Below are 18,691 nucleotides of genomic sequence, written 5' to 3' on the forward strand. Positions count from 1 at the left end.
CAGGGCTGTCCTGCTCAAAGCAAGATCGCTCCCAAAACATCGGGAAACATTACATATGTTTAGAAAGGAGTTTAACTGGGATATGTTTTTCCTACCAGAAACACGTTTACATGAAGCATCGGGCCTACTATCCCAGCTGCGTTTCCTGAGGGCTATAAAACACAATATTGAAACAGAAAATAGCATGTAGTAGGTGGGATCATGCACGTTTCCAAACCCCAGTTGAGTGTTTCCAGTGAGGTGACAGGAGGGAATAATCTAGAGGGAAAAGAAATCCTTCAGTAGTCTCCGTGTCCTAACCCCTCCATTCGTATAGCCTTGCTCTTCGGTCCCCTAGCAGCTAAAGTCACCTTTGTACATTTTCTCCTCAAATGAATTGGCATTGTGGCCACTATCGCCACTAAGGTGATTGCACTGGGGGATTTCAATTTGTGGCTCAATCCTCTCCGTATGGAGTTGGCTGCAGACCTTCTCACTCATTCGGGCTTCACGAGCCTCCTCACTAATAAAGCTGATGGACGGCGTTTACATCCCAAGGCACGCTATTGACTCAGCCCACCCTGAATTTACGAGTAGCCTTATCTTTGGGTACATGGAGTCATTAAGCCACTACTAGAAAAGTCTGGATCCAAGTTCTGGGGCATGTCATAGGCCTAGGTCCATGCTCCCAGGAGTTGCTGAATTAGGTGAATACAGTCTTGTTCCTAGACCAGTGGTTTTTACCCTGTGGTCCAGGGACCCATGTGGACTGCGAAGAAGCTTACTCAGGGGGGTTCGCAATTGCTTAGAGAATCACATGATATTAACAGATTAATAAAGTGTATATAAATAAGAAAAATGTAAAATTGAACATTTCAAAACATTCTGTAATTTTGAAGGATAATGGAGGCTAAAAATGAAGTTCGTATCATCAGATTGATTCATGGGAGCAGTGCAATATTTTATAATTTGCATACTTTTTGATGAACGCGCTTGTTTCTGTATTTTTTTTATGTAATGTTTGCAGTTCAAATTAGCGAAAATGCTTAGTCAGGAGTCCCCGGCTACAAGTAAATGCTCAGTGGAGGCCTCAAGATACCAATAATTCTTCAGTGCGGGTCCCCTCCTTCCAGTAATGATCAAGAGGTGGGGGGAGCAGAGGGGGACACAGAAGTCAAAAGGTTAAGAACCACTGGCCTAGACAAAATTCAAAGTCCAACTGCAAAGTTTCACAAAATTTACAAACTTCATGTTAACATTACAGTTGCAAAACCTGTGCAAATAATTGGTGGCGGGTCGAAGTTTTGGAAACAACTATTATTCCATTCGGATTGTCTTGAAAAATATTTTTATAGAAAAAGCCTCCCACGGGAACACCGGAAGGTTTTCCTCTTATATTTTCCTACAAAACCAACTGAACTAACAGAATAATTTTCTCGCGATTTGAAGTTTAAAATTTTCACCAAGTCTGTGATGATTGCAACAAGAATTATTCATAAACTTACGAAAGAAAGCATTTGCAACTTTGCAGACTCCTATTACTGAGGACGTTGTCAATATTATTACCACATCAGAATTCTTTGCTCTGCTTGTAAAATTGCTCAGTGAACAACATGGGCCCATTCTTAAACACATTCAAAGTCAGAAAGTTTGATCCAATCTCTTCTGGGCTTCGTGCTGTACACCGGCTGGTTGTGCCAAATTAGTTTTAATGGTCTTGCTAGAACATAAAGCCACATTTTTTCGAATGTTCAAATACCAAAGCTTTCTCATACCTGCCAACTCACACGCTACCACCGTGTGACACACGATATCGGCTCACATCAGTAGGATAGGTTGTATACTACTTATCACCATGTATTTTTGACAGATGGCCACGCCCCTTTGGCCACACCCCTATGGTCCGAGGGCAATATCGGAATCAGACCAAATCTGTTTTTAATCGGTCCTTATAATGTTTTGATAAGATTGGCGTCTTTCAAATCTTTATGAGATATTGATAATTTGTTAATCAAGGCTTATAATATGATGCTGTAATGAAATCAAAACTGAACACAATAAGCTAGGATTTTGAATCAAGTGTTATAAAATGATGCTGTAATGAAATCAAATGCAAAAAGATCAACTGATGGACAGATGATGATTAATGTCATACATTCACCCCAGTACAGAGATCTGGGCCTAAACCCATTGTTTTGTTGCTCCCCATGCCATTGCAGTTTGAACCCAGCCATATGGAAACCAGTCTTGAACCTGTTCACCATGGGAACAGTCCCGCCCAAACTGCCAGGCCAGTTTCTTCCTGGAATTAATTAAATCAAAAGCATATAAAATGATAAGCTAGGATTTTGAATCAAGGCTTATAAAATTATGCTGTAGTGAAATCATAAGGATATAAAATGGTCAGACATGCGGTGCGGGTTTTTAAGAAGTGGGCGTAGTGTGAAATACGAGTCTACAAACATACTGTGGGCATACGGAGTATGTTCACAGAGGACAGGCCACAGACCGTAGGGTTAAGAAATTCCTTCTTTTCTGACAAAGAAAACTCCGGCTTTAAGACAACTTTAAGAATGTCTTGCAGGAATGTAGAAGCGTAGTCCCTAGGAGACACTTACACCACGGTGCTGAAGGAAGCACACAAACGCTGCAGGTGTCAATACAGAGATCTACGATAAGCAGAATCGCGCACCAACACCACCTGAGCGTACCACAGCAGGGGCTTCTGTGGCTCCCCTGAACAAAAAGCCAGAGACCGGCACTGCTGAAGAGTCGACAGTGGACGTCGCTATAATGATGCAAAACACCGAAGATGCTACAGATGGCAGAGAGAGACCTGAGTCGAGTGAAGATGATGAGAACATGGACCTGCGCGAGCCAGTACCAGAGGACTCTATAGACGGTACCGAGATGGATTCCAGTGAAGAATCTGTAAACGACCCAGCGAAGTCGCTGGAGGATCAAGACGAAAGATGTGAAGTCGGAGAGCAAAAAGAGGAGCGTCGGGCAACAAAGCCGCTAGCACGATTATGGAAGTTATACACCCAGCGCTACGTTTTTCATGTCCCTGCTACTCAGGAGAGAATTTTCTTTCAGTAGCACATAAAAACTGCAGCTGTAAGTGCTTAGATGCGATTGCACAACGTTGTCGTGGGGAAAATTGGCGAGTGGATCAGTTTCACACACTTCGGAGTGTGATATTGGTGATCATAAAATTTTGTTTAAAGGCTGGGTGGTACAACAATTCTAAAGTTTGTAAAACTGATGACTCACGTCAGTTGAATCACGACTGTATCACGATGGGTACTGATTATCATGAATGGTTGATACAGAAATTCATTTACAAGCTTGACACCTATAACATTATGGAAGCGGTCTAAAAGAGTTGGGGATGCCCCAGGAAATGGGGGAAAGTTTGACAGCAGTGGGAAGATTATAGGAGGTATGGTGAGGCATTGAATAGTTAGGTGGAGAGGGGTGGAGGAGGGCGATTTTACAGGAGAATGCCACTAGTATTAGTATTATTATAATATATCTAAGTCACAGATTATGAAAGTCACAGTGAAACATGTAATTCAATGTATAATTATGTAAATTTTTATGGATGCTAACACCTGGTTAGTAAAAAGAAGTAAAAAAAAATTATGGAAGCGGTGGGTTCGGTCCACATGCGTGAAAGAAATGTTTGTACCCTCTGAATGTTTTAAAATGATTGTGAATTTTTGTGTGTGAATTTTTTAAAGTATATTAAAAGAGTACAGACCCCATCAGAGAATGTGGAAAGCATGTATGAAGAGGGTGATGAGGAAATACGTTTCATAATGAAACATCTGAGGAGGAAAAATTATAGAAGATATTTTCAGATTAAGTATCTCTGTATGAGTTTAAAACCAAGGAATGTAAAATGTAATAATGCATAGTAAATGAAAACATGCCGATGTTATTGGTTGCTACTAATATGCAAGTGTGTTTTTTGTGCTGCAGAAAAGTATTTTTCACCACTTAGCGGAGATCGGGGCTTGTCCGGGTGTTAAATGCTTCATTTTTTTAATCAGAGCAAAAATGCTGCACCCCAAACCGGTGATTCGTCTGACAATGCTATGCAGTAACATGAGAAGTGAAATAGCTGACGAGATTGGAAAAGAGCTGAGGCAGAAACCGAACACCTTTTACAACGCTGAAAGGAGCAAAATCTTCTGGGACACCGATGATGTGCTTGAGGACTGCGTCAACAAATCAGACATTTTGCGTCAATTTGTTCTGTAAAGCCTTCTTGAGGGAAATTGGGAAGATGTGAGGACTCTTTCTGTTCACAGCTAGTAAAATCAACATAGAGCTTCTACGTCATTAATTTTTGAGTGGTGTGTTAAATATTATTGTTTTGGTTGTCACTATCGCTTATATCCTTGTACATTTCTCTATCACTCTGAGTTTAAATCCTACATTGTTTAATTCATGTTTATTAAACAATCTCTAAATGTAACATTAACCGTCTTCTCGTCCTGATTACATGATAAAGTAAATAATAAATAAAAAGTGAATTAACCCTTTCGCTGCGGCCGCGATTTTACCACTGTGCGGTAAACAAAAGAACAGGGCGGGGCCGTGACGAACCCCAGCCGTCATCAGCACACGCCCACCGCGGGGCGTGACGGCTGGGGTTCGTCACCAGCATGGGAGGGGTTAAAAAACGAAGCGGGCGGGGTGCTGTGGTATTTTAGTTCAAAAAGCGCTACGATGCAGAAGCTTTTCAAAACAGTTTATTACAATCCCTTGAAGGTTGGAAGTTTTGGCAGTGTAGACGCTTTGTACACGGAGAGCAAAATCCACGACGACATAAAAGGAACACATGTACGGACTGGTTATATGGCAAATATGCCTACACACTGCATAAGGGTTCTAGAAAGCTCTTTCAAAGACGTCATGTTTTAGTCAGAGGATTCAATCATAAATGGCAAGTAGAACATCTGGATGCCTGTAAACATGCTGCAGATAATGACAGTATAGAATTTATATTAACGATGATAGGTGTGCTGTCAAAGTACGTATTCGCAGTCGTCTTGAAGGAACAAATCGGGGATCTCAGTCCCATAGAGGAAAGGATTTTGAAAACCATGCACTAAAAGCTGTGCTAAACCAGTATGGGGTAAAACATTTTGTCACAAACAATGAAGTTAAGGTGGCGATTATAGAAAGATTCAACAGAACTCTCAAGATGTGCATTTGGCTGTATTTTACAGCTTACAACACATTTCGTTCTATAGATCGCTTACAGATTTTATTGAAAGTTACAACCGCAGCTACTATAGAGCCATTAAGCCGACGCCTGTAGAAGTGACCCTGCAAAATGAGTTTAACATTTGGAGAACTGTGTACGGGTCAGTGTTCAACAACCCTGTATCAAACAGCATATTCAAAAAAGGTGATCATATTAGGATATCTAGATGCAAGGACGGGATTTAAAAAGGGGTACGAGCAGACTTTTAAAGATAAGATTTTTGTGATAGACAAGATTTCCACATACTTCTGTGTTACAGTTTTTAACTTAAAAGACTGTGGGGGAGGAGTTCAAATGAGGTTTTTACAAAGAAGAGGTACAAAAATCAAACCAGGATCAATATTGAGTGTAACGTACTGAAAAGTATTGGCGAAGAAAGGTCGCGGGAGGCAAATAGTGCCTAGTACAGGGGTGCTATCTCCGTTAGAGCGTTGCCCTGCTTATATGTTGGCCCCTCTGCCCCCAAATGAATAGTGAGTTGAGTTGGCAGTGTAATTCTGCGGCAGCCATCTCGGGCCGGTTGCAGTACCCGAGGATGGGCCTTGACTCCTGGAGAAGTAAGTGCGCGCCTGAGGTGGTGGGGGTATACAATGTAAGTGAGAAACTGACACCGTCAAAATTAGGGCCCAGGCGCACATGTCTGGTTGGACAGCTGCCTCTCTCGTCCAACCAGACATGCGCACTAGACTCTGAGTCACACCAGCTGCGCATACTGGAGCCGGGGTTGAACCCTAGCCATAGCCACCACTCTCAGTAATGAGTGTTGAGGTTGTCTGCCCCAGCCAATCCAGACCTTGCTGTAACTGGAGCAGCGGCATCTGGATTGGCTGAGAGACACATACAGTACGGGCGGGAGGAGAGACATGGCCGCTGCTGCGTCGATCAAATAAAAAGAGCTGCATCAGTGCTTAGTCGACGATGTGGTGCTCCATTCCACACAGATAAGTGGATTAACTTTGGAAATTCAACATTGAGGTGTAAGTGACGATCTGTTCACTAAATGTGCCATCGATTCCACAGGAGGAGTGCGGGGGTGGAGGGTGGACCTGCAGGAACCCGTGCTCACAGACTAGGTCTCCCACGGTATCGACCACTCTTGTAAATCAATACCGGTCTAAGACTTTTTCTTAAATATCACTGCTTCTGCTCATTAAAGTGCATTCTCGGCAGCACTGCCTTGGAGCAGGCCTAAAAACCTGAAAACTGAAGCTCCACGTTCTAGCAGACGGCTGGGATTTGCCCCTGCCTTTGACCCTGGCATCCCCTTTACCTGTTTAAAACACCCCCATTGCCTTTGAACCCAGTAACATGATTGAAATATGAAATGCATCTTTAAATGACAGAAATATCATTCAAGTTCAATAGACCTTTTCGCCTATTAATCACATGCATTTAATTACTCTGTGCTGAACTCTGCACAAATTTTACTTCATAAAACAAAACTGTAGATAGGGTTTGCTAAAAAAGAGCAATCGGAAACTAGTGTGAATAATGCGGGTGCGTATGGACGTAGATTATCAGACGTAGGCACTAAATAAACGTGCACATAAAAGTGTTTTTATGGCTTCTGTTTTCAATAAAAGTGTAAATATATCGATTTGTGAGAGAAACTCCCAACCAAAGCATGCTCATTTTATTCAATCCCATACTTCAGTGAATCTTTTAGGCAGCAACTGGATTAAGAGATTCATTCCTATCCACCAGGACCAGGTGGAAGCTCATTACAATGTAGAGGAGACTGTTCTGATAAATAAGATACTCTTCCATCAGAATGTTCCAAACATATGCAAGCAAAAGAGTAGAGACGTCATTAGGATGACCAATCAGCAGAGCCTCATGCCTGGAAACAAACTGTTCCCTCATTGTAGGAAATTGTGTTTCTGTTGCAGTAACCCCCGCCCCACACACACTTTTTGCCTGATAACTGATGCACTTTTCCATGGTGTGCACTGGGTACCTGCCAATCAGGTTCCCAGGGCCTGTGTTCCTTCCCCAAAAACAAACCTGATTGGCATCTCTGGCCACATGTCAGCCCCTGGTAAATGGTACCCAGGGCACTGTGACCACAGAAGACTCCTAAGGGCTGCACCACTTATTGTGCCACCCTTAGGGGCCCTGTACCCTGACATACCCACACACTGCCCTTGCAGGCTGAATGTCTTGGTGCAGATCGAACCACAGAGTGGACATGGCACACATCACTGTATGCCATGCCCACAACACCCTGCCCTGGCAAACCCCGGCGGGTCCACTCAGCCTTTCTCAGTGGAAGAGGTGTGGCGCCACGGCTAGGGCGACTGACTCCGGAATCTGGGGATCATGGTTCGATCCCCGGCACCGGTAGCAGATTAGCCCAGCACCATGTGACTCTGGGCAATAGCTTGCTTAATCTTCCCGACGGCCCCCAGCGCCTAGAGACCCTTGCGGGTGATTGTGCGCTTTACAAATGTGGATTTATTTATTATTTATCCATCTGAGGTCGATAAAATGAGAACCATTGAGTTGGGTAACAATGAACATCTATTATTCAGCGCCAAGAGACCTCAGGGTGAACGTGCGCTTTACAAATACACATGCTATGTTATGTTATACCTCAGTCATCCATCTAGATCGGTGCACTATGCTAGTGGTGTGGGTACAAGGGCATGAGCCCTGTACCCCTACAGTACCCTGGTCCATTCCAGGGCACTGTAAGTGCAGTGCTGCCATTAAGAGTATATGGTGCAGGGAGGTCATCAACACAAACTCCACAGCACCATAATGGCTACACTGAAGACTGAGAAGTTTGGTATCAAACTTCTCAGCACATTAAACCCACACTGATACCAGTGTAGGATTTAATGTAAAATGCACACCAGAGGGCAATTTAGAGTTACCCCTGAAAATAACTTACAACCGGTGTCCTGGCTGAGAGGCTGCCTGGGCTGCCACCCAGCAGACATGTTGCTGGAACCCTGGGTAGAGAGCCATCCGCTCTCCTGAGTCTGCAACAATGCACATCCTGGGACGAGGTGCTAGGACTCCTCCCCCAGGATGGGCAGGGGGAGCTACGAAGGCATTCCGCCTTTGTGAGCTTCCCAAGGCCACTTGCTGTACCAAGCAACTGGCCCCCACTGGTTCTGACCCCAACTCTGGCAGGAAGACAGGCGGAAAAAACAAAGGTAGAAAAGGGGGTGTGCCAGCCTCTGCCAACCCCACCCCTCAGGTGAGAGAGGCGAGGTAAAGCACAACTCCGGGGTCTCACCATTTTAAGAATGGGGAGCTAGGCTCCTGCCCCCCTCCCACTGGAGAGTGGCAGGATAGGGGGTGTACTCACCCCAGGACAGGGACCTATAGGTCCCTGCCCTTGCCCTACCTGTAACACCGCTAAATTTAGTGTTATGGGGCACCCTGAACCTTCCTTCCTCAGATCCCGATTTGAAACCAGAAATAAGAACAAGAAACAAGAAGACCCGCTGTGCAGCTGCTAACAAGAGGACGACACCTACTGACTTGGCCCCAGCCCTAACGGCCTGTTGATCCTTGAACCTGCTCCCGCTAAAACCCAGAGTCTCCTGCAGACAGCAACCTCGAAAACCCCGGAGGCCTGCCTGCCTTGATCATCTAAAGACTGGGACTCCCATGAGCAGTGGTTCTGCTCAAACAGCAACAACCCTTAGTGCCAGCCAGGAACCGCGAATCCAGCACACTATGCACCCGCCGAGCCCGGCCTGTGCCAAAGTGAACCAAGACCACAGGACGTCCCCCTGGCGACTGTGACCGAGAATCCAGTGCTTAAAGACCCTCCTCGACGATCCTGATGACGCCTGCAGCCTCACAACAAGGGACCCAGACAACCACGATCAGCTGAGGGTAAGATTTTCCGACGTCCACAGACACCCCTGCACCCGGCGCCCCACAGCACGCTGTGCCCAACTCCTGGGTGCCTAGTTATCCTCCAAGATCCCAACTTACCCCTGGAAGTGGTGGTCGCACCTAAAGAATCTCAGTCCCTGAGCCTTCAGCCTTTGTTCAACTTCCAAGTCTCCCATTGAATAACATTCATTGGGCGCTCAAAGGCCCAAAAGCACCCTGCACCCACCCGCCCGAGTGTCACTGGAAGTGGAGCAACTACCCTACTCTACTTCCCCACTTGCCCTGTGTAGGTGACCAGGAGCTCAGCTCCCACAGCCGCGTGGTCTGCTAGCAGCCACCAACCAAGGGCCCCTATCCTCCATAGGATAACAATGGGCCTACTCACTCTGCACCCGGCTGCCCCTCTGCCGCTGAGTGTGTAACAACTGTACTTACCTGAGCCTGGGATACCAGAGTCTACCCCCAGAACCTTACCCAAAGACCGATAACTTCATTTTCTCCATAGGGTAACAGTGGCTGGGTTTCATTCAGAATTTCTTGTGTGTGTGGAGTTTTGCAACTTTAAAATATTCACTAAAAACCAGCCGAACAACGAATTCCGAATTACTCACCTGTTATCAGGAGAGATCTCAGTGCTGTATCTTTCAGCCCAGCACTGAACCTGAAAAGTAATTATAACCGCGATTACTGTTAACTCAATTTTCCTCCATAGGAATCCATTGTCTGGATTTCATCAGAAAAACTTCAGTGCCCAATTTCAAAACTTACAAATATTCCTTAAAAATCGCATGTATAACAACAACGATTTCTTTCAGCTGTTTTCAGGAAATACACCAGGGCTGAATCCAGGATCCAGCCCTGGGTTAGAAAAACATATGTAAAGTGATTTTACAGCATTTACTTAAAAACTTCCATTGAGCTCAATGATAAATTGTGTTTAAACTTGTGTTGCATTTTGCAACAACTATAACTATTGCATTTAAAAGTCAACTGCTATTTGAAAGTATTCAATTGCAACATCTCATTCTGAGAAAGTATTTATGATACCTACTGTGGTTCTAAAATAAAGTAACTATATATTTTTATATACAAATCAATTGGCCTAGAGTTCAGTTCTTGAGTATGTGAGATCATTTGCTGACTGAGTGTGTACAACAAATGCTTTACACTGTCCTCTGATACTGCCTTACTGCTCGGCCAAGCTACCACTTTAGAGAGTAAGGTTATATCTAACGTTAGCCTCTGCCATACCTCTGGGGACTGTAGACTCTATGCACACTTTACCTTACTTTTGTCCAGTATATACAGAGTCACTTTCTTACACTCAAACTGTACTGCAATTTGCAGTATAATGCAACTTATTAAAAAAGTAAGGTTGCAGGCTTTCAACACTACTTACTTACAATTGCTTCATAAACTGCCTTACTTTCCCAATTGCTTTCAATTGCACCATTTGCTCCTCTCTTTTTGCAAAGTTTTCTCAGGGGAACCCACCCCTCCCCAGAACCCCCTTATGACAGTGGGGCTCGCTCACTAAGCCCAAACGTAACCCAACTTTTACGCCCTACCATTTTTCAATGTCTTCAGCCGCCACTGGCCTTGTTAAATATGGGGGTGCTATTTTAACCATTGGGTTTCTGAGAGCGAATTAGAGGATATACAAAGTCTACAAAATAAGGTGGGAGCATTTAGGTTCCTTCGAAGAACCATGGAGGCCTGACCTTTTTATCGAACTCTCCCCAGTAAACCGTCTATGGATACTTCCATAATAACATTTCAGATTTTACGGTTCAGAACCTGCACACGTGAGACACTTTTGAAGCCAAGGATGTTAGATTTACCATGGTATGCAAGAAGAAAAGCGTACACAAAATGTATTTTCTGCCGGGGTACTATGACAACATCCAAGACATTGTAGAAGTAATGAAAAAATCCCTCTGTAACATCACAGAACTTATTGACTTTAGATTAACGTGTGAGCCGAGACTTATTAAAATACAGTCCACAAATGTGTAAGACAAGTGTATTTACGTGTGTGAAAAACTGGGAAGAGTGCAGAATGCACAAAGTCTGAGTTGGACCTATTCCAAGTACCACAGACGCAAACCAGCGTAGAACGGTCTCTATACGTCGAAGTTTCTCCTCTTTCAGCATTGTCAGACACGGCTCCCTTAAAGTTCTTCATCGCATGGTCGGATGACTACTTGGACCTCTCGGCCACACTGCTTTATCTTTCTTGCAAAATTACTAACAACGATGCACCATTCTTGACGCAGCAGCCTGAGTGGCGTTTTCTCCATACCCCATCGCCGCACTCTTTAACCACCTGTATGTGAGCCTCGGAGACCACTTCATTAGTTAGTCAAACAACTCATATTCATACAGGGCTTATCAAGACACATTACTTAATTATGGGTACCCTACTGTGAAATCGCACTTCTACAGAGATGCCACTGGAGAGCATGGTGCAAATGTGAGGTTAAAGAGTAGAGCTAGCTTTACAGCCAAAGTTGAAAAGTGGAATTGATCGGTCAATTACACAGCGATTTGTTATTCCAAGACAAGCGAATGGCCTAGATGTGAAGATTAAACTGATTGGAAATAAAAACACTTTTTGCTTAATGAGCGGAGATGCGGACAATTACAAAGTAAATATCTTATCAACGTCACTTTTTGTGAAACGCATCAAAGTGATGGTTTGTTTAACTCACGCCACGGCTCTTAACCAGTAATACCAAGTACCCCATTGACAGAGTGGAGGTTTAAGCATTCATCATTCCGGCCAGAGCCTTCCTATCGAATATTGAGAATATTTTTTTCAGATTTTTGCCAAGAACTGTATTTATAGCGCTAGTCGATAACAGCGCATTTAGCAGGGAATATAGCAGAAACTCTTTTAATTTTAAGCATTATAATATATCACACAGCCGTCTATCTGTAGATTGTCAAGCTGTCCCAGCAAAACCTTATATGCCTTCGTTCGAGACTGGGGGTGTGGCTAGAGAATATTTGGGTGTCCTACAGGTTGTTGGGAAGTCTGCGACAGACAGACCCTTTTTTTGTAGCTCGCGTATGCAAAAGGCTATTCTATGTTGGCTTTCGTTCTATGCACTAACAATGATGCTGGAGGCAGCCATTTTGGATACAACAATCAGGCAACGTATGCTTGGAGCTCCACTTTAGTGCAGCTGTTACGGCTAATATAAATCTCACGATTTACGCAGTCTTTCAGAATGTTATTTAGATCAACCACAGGAGGGATGTACTAATTGTCTATATGTAATAAATACCATGCAACTTGAACATTCTCTTGCCAAAGACGAGACTGATAAACATTCATTTGTAGGGGTTATTTGCTGCTGACACTCTACCTCCGACTCTGGGTAAACGTCAACGCCCGCTTCATCTAATAGTCAATACAGACGGTAAAGTTGAAAGAGGATGGCACTGGTAAGCAACATTTCTAACAGATAAGGACTCTGAGTTGTTTGACTCCCATGGTTTGCCCCTAAACTGTTATCTGTATCCCAATTCTATATGGCATTTAAAAAAAACCTTTAGGCGGAGTAAAATTTCATGAAAACCAGATTCAGGATAATGCATCATTTCACTGCGGGGCACATTGTTTATTTTATTTATATCATAGATGGAGAGGCGTAGACTTTGAAAGCATTTTTTAAATGTATTCAAAACATTTAAAGGAAAATTATGCGTTTGTAATGAGGTTTGTGATGCGTCAATTGGGTAGATTGAAAAGAGGCTGTGTAAATACCAGACGTTGCAAAATTGTATTTCATGCACTCATAATTAAGGATGTTTTCCGTTTTCACTGAGTTTTACAGATAACTACAGACCGAAAACATTTGTTTTCTTGTCTGTTTATTTTTAAATGTGGATAAAAATGGAAATTGGGTGGCTTTTGAGTAATTCTAAATAGCGTCTGCCAGGCCAATAGCTATGTGGATTGATAAGTAAGAAGGTTAAAAAAGAAAGTAATTTTAGAAAAGAGGATTTAAGAGCAGTAGATATGCACAAGGTTGATACTGAAATGTGCATATTTTCATATAAGTGCATTGATTTATCTTCTACGAATGTTCGCAGCATTGAAACCTGGCAAGCTTTCAAGGATGAGTGCATATTTATCGGTTAAATAAATGTGGACATGTACTAATGTCAGCTTAATTTCTCCCCAAAAACCAAAATAAATATGGATAAATACAGATAAAATTAGCAAAAAATAAATATGGATAAGTACAGACAGAAATGTAAAAAAAAAAAAAAGAAATATCATAAAACCGGGAGCCCTACTCATAATATACGTGTTCACCGTATTTATTATAAATAGCTTGACTCTGTAATGTGTATTTTTTGCGTGCATGGTGTCTTTTAAAATCACACAGTATCTACACTTTTACCCCAGTGATATAAAATGTTTAAAATAAAATGAATGAAACAAAGGACTACATTTTATAAACTGGTCTGATTTTTCTACAGCTATTAGGTTCAGGCGGGACTTTTCTTGCAATGCTAAAGCACACCTGTTTTAATCCATCAGAAACTTTCACAAAGACATTTGTCCATATATGGTCACGAGGGATGGAGCAGCGCTGGGCTCACTTGATTCTTACAACATATAAACCCCTGACGTTCTGTGGGAACTTTGGCGGGAAACTAATCGGACTTGGATAAACTACCGTCTGTCCCCGGGAACATTCTGGCGGGACTCTCAGAAAGCTCCAACACCAGAAGCATCTGCAGCCGCCCCAGAGCCGGGAGCCCTCCTCGAGCCGCTCCGGCGCGTGAAAAGCAGACTCCCCAGGAAAGATTCTAGCGCCCTGAGGACGGAGAGCAGATTTCATATACGACCATGTCTGACAAACAAGAACTACTGGTAAGGGGCATGCTTTTGTTTTTGATTAAGCCTCTAGCTGTTTAAACGTGTGCTTCAAATGCTATTATTTCTCAAAGGTTAAATAAATGCTTGTTTCAACCAGGCACAGCTCCGTATTAGACTTCATGTGGTTTAAGCATAAGAAACAAGCATTGCAAAGCTAGAAAAAAACAAGTTGCAGAGTGTGGCCCCAGAGAAAGCAGCAAACAAGTTTCAGAACTTCTATTTCTGAGAAAGCGTACGCTCTCCCAGGGCTCCTTTCCTTTCTGTGGCCACTTTTCCATCAATACCAATCAAACCTTATGTAATCTGTAAGGTACATGGAAGCTTATTGGGACTATGCGTGTGTCTAGCGCAAGACAATATTAAACTAAAAATGACATTTTAGGTTCGGCTCCAGCCTGTCAGGAAAAAAACCAAAATGAGTTAGCCCGGCAGCGTTCGAACATGTGGTTCGAATTAAGTGTTTCGCTCTGCAGCAAAAAAGCTTTTTTTTTTAGTCACTCTTGCAAGAGCATGTGATTAAGCAGTTTGAAAACAAGCATTTACAATGCAATAGGTCTCGCATTAGGAAATGTTGAGCTATTGGTATTGTAAATGACAAATATTTTATTTATGTGTTTGTTTTGAAAATAGCGAAATTAATAGCTTTGTCATTTAAGTCAAGTCAAGTCAAAGAATTTATATAGCGCGCTACATACCCAGAGGGTCTCAAGGCGCTAGAGGAGGGGTGGGGAATTACTTGTCAAATATCCACGTTTTAAGTTGCTTTCTGAATGCTAGGTGGTTCTGGGTAAGGCGCAGGTAAGTGGGAAGTGAGTTCCAGGTTTTAGCTGCCAGGTAGGAGAAGGATCTGCCTCCCATGGTGGTTTTGTTGATGCGGGGTACAGTGGCAAGGGCTTGGTTGGATGATCGAAGCTGGCGGGAGGGGGTGTAGAAGGACAGTTGTGTGTTGAGGCATTCTGGTCCGATTTCGTAGAGTGCTTTGTGTGCGTGGGTTAGGAGCCGGAAAGTGATCCTCTTATTGACGGGAAGCCAGTGGAGGTTTTTCAGGTGACCAGAGATATGTTCTTTACGTGGGATGTCTAATATGAGCCTGGCTGAGGCGTTTTGGATTCGTTGGAGTTTTTTCTGAAGTTTAGCGGTGGTACCGGCGTAGAGGGTGTTTCCATAGTCCAGTCGGCTCGTGACCAGAGCGTGGGTGACCGTTTTCCTAGTTTCGGTGGGGATCCAACAAAATGTTTTTTTGAGCATGCGAAGAATGTTGAAGCAGGATGAAGAGACGGCGTTGACTTGTCTGTTCATCGAAAGTGAGGAATCCAGGATGACGCCCAGGTTCCGTGCGTGGTCTGTCGGGATGGGTGCTTTTCCAAGGGCTTCTGGCCACCAAGAGTCGTCCCATGCAGAGGGGGAGGTACCTAAGATGAGGACTTCTGTTTTATCTGAGTTCAGTTTCAGACGGCTGTGTTTCATCCATCCGGCTACTTCTTTCATTGCTTCGTGTAGGTTAGTTTTGGCGGTGCTAGGGTCATTGGTGAGTGATAGGATCAGTTGAGTGTCATCCGCGTAGGAGATGATGTTGAGGTTGTGTTGGCGTGCGATGGCCGCGAGGGGGCTCATGTATACGTTGAAAAGGGTGGGGCTGAGTGAAGACCCTTGTGGTACGTCGCAGATGACTTCAGTGGCCTCTGACTTGAATGGTGGTAGGCGGACTCTCTGGGTTCTTCCGGTGAGGAACGAGGTGATCCATTCTAGTGCTTTTCCTTGGATTCCGATGTTTCTGAGGCGCTGTAGAAGGGTGCTATGGCAGACTGTGTCGAAGGCTGCGGAGAGGTCGAGAAGGTTGAGGGCGACTGTGTCTCCATTGTCCAGTAGAGTTCGAATGTCGTCTGTTGCTGCGATGAGGGCGGTCTCCGTGCTGTGTTTTGCTCGGAAGCCGGATTGTGAGGAGTCGAGGGATTTGTTGGCTTCGAGGAAGGCGGCGAGCTGGTTGTTGACAGCTTTCTCAATGACTTTGGCCCGGAATGGAAGGAGCGAGATGGGACGGTAGTTTTTGAGTTCGGTGGGGTCCGCTGTGGGTTTTTTCAGAAGGGCGCTGAGTTCAGCGTGTTTCCAGCTTTCCGGGAAGGTGGCGGAGTTGAGGGAGCAGTTGATGACGTCTCGGAGGTGCGGTGCTATGATGGAGTCTGCTTTGTTGAAGATGTGGTGAGGGCATGGGTCTGTGGGGGATCCTGAGTGGACGGAGTTCATCAGGCGGATGGTGTCCTCAGTGGAGATTGGGTTCCAGTCATTAAGGATGTTCGAGGGGGGTGAAGGTCCACCAGATGGTTGGGTGGGTTGGTCTCCGGGTTCGTTGTCGAAGCTGTTGTGGATGTCTGCAATTTTGTTGTGGAAGAATGAGGCTAGGGAGTCGCACAGGGCTTGAGAGGGGGTGATGTCGTTAGAGTTGGCCGAGGGGTTGGTAAATTCCTTGACGATGTTGAAAAGTTCCTTGCTGTTGTGGGCGTTGCTATCTAGTCGGTCCTTGAAGGCGGTTTTCTTGGCTTTTCGGATCAGTTGGTGGTGTATGCGGGTGGCGTTTTTGAAGGCGTCCTTGGTACTGGTGGTTGGGTCTTTTTTCCAGGCCTTCTCAAGGGAGCGGCAGAGTTTCTTGGATTTCTTAAGATCATCGTTGAACCAGGAGGCCTTCTTGCTGCCAAGTTTGATTTGTCGTTTTTTCAGTGGTGCTAGGATGTCGGCGCTGTTGGATAACCATAGGGTGAGGTTGGTGGCGGCTTGGTCGGGGTTTGAGGAGTGGGCTGGGGGGTTTAGAAGAAGCGATGAGGAGATCTGGTCGATGGTGATTTTGTTCCAGTTTCTTTGCAGAGTTGGTTGGGGGTGGTTGTTGGGTTTGGGCTTGTAGGTAAAGCGAACGCAGCTGTGGTCAGTCCAGAGGAGAGCCGTAGTGTGGCTGAAGGAGACATGATTGCTGGAGGTGAAGATAGGGTCGAGTGTGTGACCTGCGATGTGGGTGGGGGAAGTGACCAGTTGTTTAAGTCCGAGGTTGGCGAGGTTGTCCAAAAGGGTGGTGGAGTTGTGGTCGTTGTTCTTTTCAAGGAGAAAATTGAGGTCTCCCAGAAGGATGTAATCTTTGGAGGGGAGTGCGTGTGGAGTGATGAAGTCCGTGATGTCCTCACTAAATTGTGCGCGGGGTCCTGGGGTCTGTAAAGGAGGTTGCCTCTGAGTGTGGTCTTGGGGTCGATGTGGATCTGGAAGTGAAGGTGTTCAGAGTTGGCGAGATTGACGTCAGAGCTGGTTGAGATGTGGATGGATTTCTTATGGACGATAGCGATTCCTCCTCCTGTGTGGCCGGTACGGTCCTTGCGTATGATCTTATAATCTTCTGGGATGGCGATGGTGATGTCTGGGGCGGAAGAGGCGTTCATCCATGTTTCTGTTAGGAAGGCGACGTCCGGAGAGATGGTGTCTAGTAGATTCCATAGGTCAATGGCGTGCCTGTGGACCGATCGGGTGTTGAGCAAGATGCATTGTAGGTGGTTGGGGTCGGGAATCTGTGGTGTGATCGTAGCGGAGTTGTTGTCGGTGCCGATGAATTTGCAGGAGTTGCATGAGAAAGGTCCATGGGTGTGTCCAGGAGCGGCTTGGACGCAGTTGGGGGAGCGGCCGGGGTTAAGGGCTAGGAGGGTGGTGGCATCGTAGGAAATGCGGGAGGGCTGGGCAATGCGAGGGCCAGGGGCTCTGGCGCTGGGCGCGGTCCAGGCTCGGACGGGCGTAGACGGGCTTACCTTTGGCGCACCTTCGGCGCGACTGGGGCGTGATCGCTGCGCGTAAACGCTGCGCGCGGGAGCAACTGTCATATATGGAAAGTGGAGGGGGAGGGGCGAGGGCGGCTCAGCTGGGAGGCGGGGCGGGCTACAGAGGACGACAACAACAAACAAAATGGAGGCGGAGGGGTGAGCACAGCAGAGCGCTTGGGGGAAAACGCGCAATCAGCGTGAAAATAACACAGGCAATTCAAAAGTGCATACAATCAAAGCGGCAACCAAGGCAGACAGTAGGCAATATATATGAGGCAGTTTAGATTGCAAAGCGCTGCAGAACGATACCAAACTGGGGAGCGACCACTCAGCCCAAAAGCGAAGAGCGAGTCACAGCGCTTCCAGGTAAGGGAGCGCTGTTTGTAGTCTGTGGGAGGGCGGCTCAGCTGGGAGGCGGGGCGGGCTACAGAGGACGACAACAACAAACAAAATGGAGGCGGAGGGGTGAGCACAGCAGAGCGCTTGGGGGAAAACGCGCAATCAGCGTGAAAGTAACACAGGCAATTCAAAAGTGCATACAATCAAAGCGGCAACCAAGGCAGACAGTAGGCAATATATATGAGGCAGTTTAGATTGCAAAGCGCTGCAGAACGATACCAAACTGGGGAGCGACCACTCAGCCCAAAAGCGAAGATGCCAATAGTTTTAAATTTTGAAAACGTGACACCTATAGGATTTGTAATGCAATATGTGTTGTATTTACATGACTTCGATGTATTAATATTACAAATAACAATGGCTTTTATTTATTTTTGATAATTAATACTTAAATAAAAGTTATTGTAATTTATAATGGCAATAGCTTAAACTTTTGTAAATAACTTTTTGGGAAGATTATGTTCAGTGTATTTTATTGTGATGAAAATCCAA

General features: G+C 45.0%; 2 protein-coding genes across 2 annotated transcripts in view; one reads left to right on the forward strand and one right to left on the reverse strand.

Moving 5' to 3' along the window:
- Positions 1 to 18,691, reverse strand: part of NRBP2 (nuclear receptor binding protein 2) — a 260,810-nt gene that overhangs the window by 16,686 nt on the left and 225,433 nt on the right. The gene's annotated exons all lie outside the window — the stretch shown is intronic.
- Positions 13,630 to 18,691, forward strand: part of LOC147724867 (uncharacterized) — a 16,321-nt gene continuing 11,259 nt past the window's right edge. Inside the window, exon 1 of the mRNA XM_086966386.1 lies at positions 13,630 to 14,003. Coding sequence (XP_086822512.1) covers positions 13,980 to 14,003 — 24 coding nt within the window. The 5' untranslated portion in view covers positions 13,630 to 13,979. The remainder of the gene's footprint in view (positions 14,004 to 18,691) is intronic.

Source organism: Lissotriton vulgaris, chromosome 4_1 (genome assembly GCF_964263255.1).
Source record: "Lissotriton vulgaris chromosome 4_1, aLisVul1.2, whole genome shotgun sequence".
NCBI classification, from domain to species: domain Eukaryota; kingdom Metazoa; phylum Chordata; class Amphibia; order Caudata; family Salamandridae; genus Lissotriton; species Lissotriton vulgaris.